The sequence below is a fragment of the Gossypium arboreum genome, chromosome 10 (genome assembly GCF_025698485.1).
Source record: "Gossypium arboreum isolate Shixiya-1 chromosome 10, ASM2569848v2, whole genome shotgun sequence".
In the NCBI taxonomy this organism is placed as follows: Eukaryota; Viridiplantae; Streptophyta; class Magnoliopsida; order Malvales; family Malvaceae; genus Gossypium; species Gossypium arboreum.
Window position 1 is genome coordinate 84,997,445 of NC_069079.1, and position 8,424 is coordinate 85,005,868.

An 8,424-nucleotide genomic window follows, 5' to 3' on the forward strand; every position below is an offset into this window, starting at 1 on the left:
ATGTGCATAAGTTGTAAAATAGATAATAAATGTGTGAAATAGTGGGAATTTGGAGTTTTTATAAGATTCAAAAAGGTTCCGTTAGTCTTGAAAAATAAAGAAATTCGATAAAAATCAATTTTCAGGAATAGGGGTAAAATGGTCATTTTGTCAAAATCTAGGGGCAAAATGGTTATTTTTTTACCAAAGATGCAAATTTTCGATTTCTTAATTTTAATTAGAGCCTAAATGAGTACATTTTTGCTGTTATAGATCAAGAAATACATAATTCAAACCTAGACCGAGGGAAAGTTAAGCAAATCGACTAAATTAACTAGTCGCCACATTTTGTAATCAATGGTAAGTTGTATGTAAATAATACAACTACTTTGATAATATGTGTTTGATTTGTATCGAAATTATTATATCATAAATTGCTTGACTTGTGGAAATGAGAAAATGTGATGAGGATAGAGATAGTAAAATTCCAGTTGGAACCTTAGGGAAATAAATCGGATATTCATGCCATGACGATGGAGTCATTTGTGAGAGCTAGTGTAAGACCATGTTTGGGACATGGCATTGGCATTGAAACGAGTGCTAGTGTAAGACATGTCTGGGACATGCATCGGCCTCGAGACGTAAGCCAGTGTAAGACATGTCTGAGACATGCGTTGGCTACGAGATGATAGTCAATATAAGACCATGTTTGGGACATGGCTTCGACTTGAGATATAAGCCAGTGTAAGACCGTGTATGGGACACGGCATCGACACCTTACCCCACGTTTGAGGCTATGGTATATCCAATAGCATTTCTAATGGTTCAACGGTGGAAGTTCTGATTTCTAGTTAATGAGAAAAGTATAACCGTGTTGTGAGTGATACAGGTACCTATTTGGTATGTATAAAATGTGAGCCATATTATATGCTATATGATGTGTATTGAGTATTGATGAGTAAGTTTTAATTATGCCCACTTGTGTATTATGATATTTGTTGATGAATGGCAAAGTATTGTTGTATAATTATTTATATGCAACTTACTAAGCTTTATGCTTACTTATTCTATTTTCCTTTTTCTTATAGTGTCGTCTGTCTAGCTCAAGGATCAACGAAAGTTAGATATATCGATCACACTATCAATCGAAGCACTCGGTATAGTTTGATTTATATTTTTGAATATGGCATGCATAGGGAACTAGACTTGAGTTTTGTGTTGTTATTAATTTGGCCAAATGTGTTGGCTTGGGACAAATTCCTCATTTTGTATTAAGCCTTGAATGATGGCTAATATTCATTTTGATATATGCAAATGGTGTTATGTTCGTGGATGAGTAGAATGCACAAATGAAATGTTGTCTATTGTGGCTGATTTTATTGCGTGAAATAGTCATGTACTGGCTTTGGTTGCTTTTGTGTAAGTAAGGGTGACAAAGAGGCTTGGTAAATAGCCTGATTCTGTCCACATGGGTAGACACACGGGCGTGTGTCTAGGCCGTGTGTGACACATGGCCAGCACCATGGGCGTGTTGTCCAGCCGCGTGTCCCCTGCACGTAAAAATTTCAAGTTAGTATGCATGATAGTAAACACATGGGCAGAGTCACGACCGTGTGTCTTAGCCGTGTGTCTCAACCGTGTGAAGGGCACGGTCTAGCACATGGGCGTGTGCCTTGGCCGTGTGACCCTTATGAAATGCTGACGTCAGAAACAAATGTCCATGTTTTTACACACAGGCTAAGACACGGGCGTGTCATGGCCGTGTGAAAGACATGGGCCAAGGACATGGGCGTGTGCCAGGCCGTGTGAAAACCCCTGTAGGTGTGCATTTAGAATTAATGCCACATGGGTGGAGGACACGAGCGTGTCCCTGTTTTGCTTAGGCTGTGTGAGACACACGGGCCATTAGCACAACCATGTTAGAATGGTCACACGGGCGTGTTTCCCCTCCCACACGGGCGTGTGCCCTTGTGTCAAGTGACATTTTTTTATAGTTGTAAAGAGGACCCGAATTGGTCCCGAATGATTTTCGATGTGTGTTTTGGGCCTCGTAAGACCATGTTAAGAATATATTGATAAGTTTAAGAAAATTTTAAATTTTCCAAGTCATGAAGACTCGGAATTGGTTGTAAATATGAGTTCAAGTTAGGTAATGCCTCATATTCCTCCCCTACATAGGATACGGGTATGAGGTGTTACATAAGGACTTCAATGTCTCGAGACATTGTCATGTTACTGTAGAACTTTAGCTTCAAAGTTACCCTTTCTTGAGACAGATAGTTGTTGGTCTCGAGACAACAGAGCATTTGTCTCAAGACATGCCCCTATTAGTGTAGCTTTTTTAACTTCGAAGTTCCTGTGTCTTGAGACATATTTCGAATGTCTTGACCTGGAACAAGGGACCTGAAATTTTTGCTTTCAAATTTATCTATAATTAATCCAAACATTATCAAAACTCATAATTATATATTATTTTGAATTTTTAAATTTATAAATTATATATTTTAGAATTTTATAAAAATTATTTTAAAAATATATTAAAAATTATATATATCATATATGATTTTTTTTACATTTTCAACCAATATAATATATAATATTATAAAAATAAAAAAGGAACGTGGCGTGTTTTAATAGTGCCATGTGGCCAATCAACACTGATCAATGATCAATTAACATCGGTTAACACTTAGTCAATGTCGGTCAACAATCAATCAAAGGTTGGTCAAAGTCAAAAATATTTTTAATATTTAAATATTTAATATTATAATTTTCTATTTTAATTGAATTTTAATATTTTTATTTTAAATAAACTTAATTGCTACCTTATATTTTTCATCTGCCAAAGTTGCCTAAATAAATTACTGGACATTACAAAATAGAAAAAATATAAGAAATTTATATTTTAAGTACTAAACTGGAACAAAAAATTAAATACCAAAATAAAAATGTGTATATTTTAAAGGCTAAATCATGAATTAAACCTTTTAAAATACTAGTATTACATTAATATTCTATAAAACCACATGTACCAAATGTGCAGTTATCTCTAAATTAAGATTGCAGAGTAAGTTTCCTCTCCTATAAAAGAAAGAAAGAAAAAAAAAGACGAAACAGATTTTGAAAAGCAGCAGCGAAGGGAAAGCGGGAAGACTCCATAAGCTGTTTTTGAAAGAGATAGAAATAAATTAGTGTTTAAGCACTTAAATAATGGAAAGCAGCTCTATGGCAACGGCAAGACATACTTGCCTTAAGCTTGAAATTCCAAGCACCGATCCTCTCTTCGTGAAAGGCACGTGGTTCGATACTCACTTCCATCTCTCCGTCACCGATGGCCTCCGCGCTTGGCTCTGCAACGGTACTCCTCCGCTTCTCTCTCAAAATTTCCGACCAATTTAATACTTAAATGTTCTATTTTTACTTAAAACATTTTGAATTTGTCGCAGCGACGGAGGAGGAGGTGCAGGAAAGAGCGGCTCAGTGGGATCAGCCCGTCGCTGAATACATTGAATTAGCCGAACGGTATTTAGGGTTTCAACAGCCCGGTTCAGTCTACCAGTTCGTTGATGCTGGCGATGATCACAAAAGAGTTAGCTTTTTCCTTTTCTGTGAATTTGCTTAATTCGAAGAATTTGATTTGAATTTGTTTTTCCTTTGAGAAAAACAAAGAAGAGTAAATTTGAGCATCTTAAAAATTAAGACTTGAATTATTTTTTGATTTTTTGTTTTTGGGCAGCTTTCATGGACTTTCGAAAGAGAAGGAACTAAACTTGAATGGCGATGGAAATTCCAGCCGTCGAATGATAGCCGAAAGATTACAGCGGGCATTTTGGATTTTCTTATGGATGCAAACATTAACCTAAGCGTAATATTTTCTATATATATATATATATATTTCTAATTTTTGGCCATTGTCTTATTTTCTTGTTGCTTCCATTGGAAGCTCAATGATAAGCTCTTCAGCTTTTTGTTGTTGTTAATTGCAGTGGTTATATATGAAATATGTATGTATATGTTTATTCTTATGTCATAATGATACAGATGCTGATAAGAAGAATTTTACAGGAAGAAGTGGTTAGAAAAACTCAATCTTTTGAGAAGCTCAAACTGGAAGCTGAGAAATGTTTAGAACAAAGTGAGAGATTTACCAATGAGAAGATGGAATTTGAATCAGAAATCTATGCAAAGGTGTGTTACCTAAAATATTTGACTTGTTCATGATTATTATTATTATTTTATGCCATCTACATAATCAAATGCAAACATATTTGAATTTTTATTTGTTTTAACAGAAGAAATTGACTTTGAGGGTTACCATTTCTCTAAGCCCTCTGTATAGATCTCCATGTTTGAGCCATATTGCCATTTCTGAGGCAAGCTAATGAAATAAGGGAATTTTCAATTTGAATAGGAAGATGAGAGTATTTCTTTGTTATGAATCTTTTTAAATTTTCATTTGATTATATTTTTGAGCAACTTATGGTTTCATTTTATTATCTTTTGCAATTTTTAAAAAATTTTCTTGCTTCATCTTCTTGTTTATATTGGGTGTTCTAGATTTTTTCTTCTGGAATGATATTTTCTTTGATGGAGCGGTTTAGTTGGTAATGTAGATGTGATTGTTCCGGATTGCTATATAATATAAATATATATATTCTTGAATAGGAATCTCCAGTTCTTATTTCAGCTCATTTTTTAATTATCTCTTTCATGATTTCTAGACCAGATTGGAACTGAATTCGTATATGATTCTTTTTTTTTTTTTCCCTCTGCGTATTAGTTCTGATCTGACTTAGCTAAGGGAAGCCATACTTGCTAGAAGATATCTAAAACATTATCACTTATCAATCTTGGCCAATTTTGAGATCAGGGAGAATGACATTGTTATAAGGAAAAATGGTGTATTCTGTTTGTTATAAGTTAAAACTGTATTTTGTTAGTAAAATGTTAAAAGAAAATTGACAAATACTCCAAAATAAGTGTTAAAATCGTTTTGAATGATAAGTTTATGGTTTGAATGCCAACTCTGCTCCAACAGTTTAGAGAGCTGAGCAGCATGGCTGGACTTCACCTCACATGTAGTTTGAATACATACAACATTCGCATGTTATGACTAAATTGGTCTTTATCCCATCTTCAGTTCCTTGGGGTCTTGAATTCAAAGAAGGCAAAACTCAGGGAGCTTCGAGACCAGCTCTCAAAACAGGAAATTGCAGGAAAAGCTTCGGTGGATGAGGAAGAATCTACTGATAAAACAGAGAGCTACCATAGTGGAAGTAATGCTGAGGAAAGTGAAGAAGAAGCTGACAAGAAAATCACAAGCAGTTCAAAGGATATTCCAGCAGGCAGAGGTCGTGGTCGAAAGAGAGCTACACGTAAGTAATGATCTGGTTGAGCATAGATTGGTATGTTAACCCAATGCTATTCTCCCTCCCCTTTTGTGTGCTCTTCTTTTCCCTAATCTGTAGATTCTTCAACATCTCTACCAATATATTACAGTAGTTGATATTTCCCGATTGGCATTTTTTTGTCATTTCTAAAAAGTGGCATTTATTAAGTTTAACATTCGAATATGGACACTATACAAATTTTCGATTCCAGATTGGCGATCTCATTCGTATGCAAAAGAAGGAGAAAAAAAAAAAAAACTTGGTCCATGAAATTATATGATCATCGAATTCCTAGTTCCCGATTTGCTTTTGCTGTTAAACTTGATGTAGTGTTGATAATTTTTATAGTTTATTGAATTGGTATTTTGTGGTTTTCGGATTTGGATTAAATTGGTTCTCTGTCATTATTTCTATCACATTATTTTTTAAATATATACATGAGATAATAATAAATTTATTTTTTTAAAAAAAAACCTCAACCGATGCCTTTATTACTGGGATAAAACTAAAATCAGACGCAAGCATTAATATTTTATAGCTAACCTACTCTGCCAAGCACCGTAACCGGTGCATTGAGAAAATGAAAATAGAAATAGTTAAGAACCTAATAAATGCCAACACCCCAATCGGTGCATTGGGAAAATAAAGCAGAAAAAGACTTAAAAACAAAACAAATGAAAGCATGGTAACCGACACAGAGACAAACCACTATTTTGAAATCTCATTTTCATTTCTCTATACCCAGACTTCTATGTGCATCAGTCGCATAAGAGACTCTTCTTCTATGAATTAGCATCTTCTGACTTTTCCGATTCCAGTCTCCCTATTTTTGAGTTCATCGGATCTATCCGCCATTGTTGCATCCGGACTCATCGCTAACATTTTGTCCACCATTTGTGCTGAGTCTTTCACGATTCACCAAGTCTTGCACTGCGCACTGTACCTTCTCCATCCAGTATTGAGGACCATCGAACTTCTTTCCTTCCATCACCATTTCATGCGCCACCGTATTTGCTTCTCTTGGTACATATTGAAACTGTATGCTGCTAAATCTGTACGATTTCTTCTTGATTGCATGAATAATGCTTCTAATACTTGATCTGTCTTCTGTTGCAAGGGTTAGTTTTCTGATGACCGTCAACGCATCTCCTTCAACACATATTTCGCGAAAACCCATTTCTTCCGCCATGGTGACAGCCTGTAAGCATGCCTTTGCTTCAGCCGTAAACAGGCCTTTGCTTTAACCGATAATTTTTAATCACGAGAATTTTTTTATTTTTATTTTTGCTTATATTGAACTGTCTTTTTTTCTAGGATTAACATGTAGTTTGTTCTCTAAATTTGTTTAAAAGCACTTGGCAGTTGAATGTTTTTTCGGATCTAGTTGGTACTTGAGGTTCCGTTTTTACATGTAAAATATTTTATAGAAAATATTTTTTGCATTTTTTATATTTATTTCATAGAAAATAATTTGACGAACGGAAAATAAAAATAGTTACCGTTTAAAAAATTATTTTTAAAAAAATTTATCTATTGATAATTTTATTTTTCTATAAAATTAACTTAAATCAAGTTTAATATTATTATATTAATAATAAATTTTATTTTATTTTTTAAAATATTTAAAATATCATATTTTTAATATTATTAAAGGTACATATTTAATTATTAATATTTAGTCATATAATAAATTATTAATATAATAAATATAAATTATTATTTTAATAAATTATTTAATATTTTAATTTTATTTTAATAATAAGTTTTAAATAAAATATTATTGAAAATATTTAATATTAATATTTTAATAATAAATATTTATTACAATTATAAATATATTAATAATAAATGTTTTGTAGTATAAAACTTAAAATATATTATAAATTTATGTATATTTTATAAATTTATAATTTAGTCTTTGTATTTTATTTTTAAGAATTTAATTTTTTATTTTTAAAATTTAAAATTAAGTCTAGCTATTGATATTGTTAATTTTTTATCAATTTTGTTGATGTCATATTTTAAATAAAAATATTTTATTAGTAGTCATGTAATTAAAAATGACATAATAAATTTAAATTTAATATAATATTTTTAATATATGTAAAAATAATTTAAAATATAAATTAATAAAATTTAATTTAATTAAACAATGAAAAATTAGAAAATCTTAAATGTTTGTTTAATTGAAAATAATTTTTAGGAAATATTTTTAAAAATTTAGCAAATAATAGAAAATATTTATCCACATACTAAAAATATTATTTTTTAAAAAGTAAATTTTTTAAATTATTTTTGAAAATTATTTTCAATAAAATAAACGGAGTTTAAATCTCATCACTTAAATTGATATCTATGCATTAACACCATTTGTTTGTTCAGATATGGTATTGATAATCAATATGGTGATGACATGCATGTGGTAGTGCTTTTCAAGTGACAAACATAATTTAATTTTTTAAAGATCTTTAAAATATATAAATTAATCAAAAAAATATTTTTACATCAAGAATGATCTTAGGTAAATGATTGTCTAAATATATTTAAATCTAAAATCTATTTGTCTATATTTATTCTAAATTTTTTTATAAGTTTGTGTATTTTTATATTTTATGAAATATCAATTTTAGGTTATTATTATTTTAAAATATATATAATTAAAATATATAAAAAGCGTAACATAAAATTTATAATTTTCTAGGTCTTAATATCACTTGCGTTGCTCGTGAGTATACTGGTCTATATTTTATTATTTAATAATTTATAACTATATTTAATAATGGAATTATACTTAATAAAAATCATCATAGGGCTCTAAAAAATCATGGAAATCAAAATAGTAAAATAAAATAGTTTTGTAGATCAAAAGGTTGTTTCATTATATACCAAGTGATCACTATAATTATAAAAAATATTTAATGCTTACAAATTTTATATGAATATAGAAATCAAATATAAAAAAATATTTTTAGTATGATACAACAAACTGCAAATAATAGAAGTGAATAAGATCAGAATATATACAAAATATAATAAATAGTTCAAAGTTAATGTA

At 30.8% G+C, this 8,424-nt stretch overlaps 1 protein-coding gene across 2 annotated transcripts; it reads left to right on the forward strand.

Moving 5' to 3' along the window:
* Positions 1-3,022: 3,022 nt before the first annotated feature.
* On the forward strand, positions 3,023-6,800 carry LOC108481026 (DNA repair protein XRCC4). Of its 2 annotated transcripts, none has more exons than XM_053020476.1 (5): positions 3,023-3,337; positions 3,426-3,568; positions 3,716-3,844; positions 4,021-4,167; positions 5,120-6,800. In XM_053020476.1, exons 1-5 carry the CDS (start codon positions 3,190-3,192, stop codon positions 5,360-5,362), a joined length of 810 nt encoding a protein of 269 aa, XP_052876436.1. In that variant the 5' UTR covers positions 3,023-3,189; the 3' UTR covers positions 5,363-6,800. The 2 variants fall into 2 exon arrangements, with proteins under 2 accessions (XP_052876436.1, XP_052876437.1); XM_053020477.1 differs by having other exon boundaries at positions 4,045-4,167; positions 5,120-6,377.
* The last annotated feature ends 1,624 nt before the right edge of the window (positions 6,801-8,424 follow it).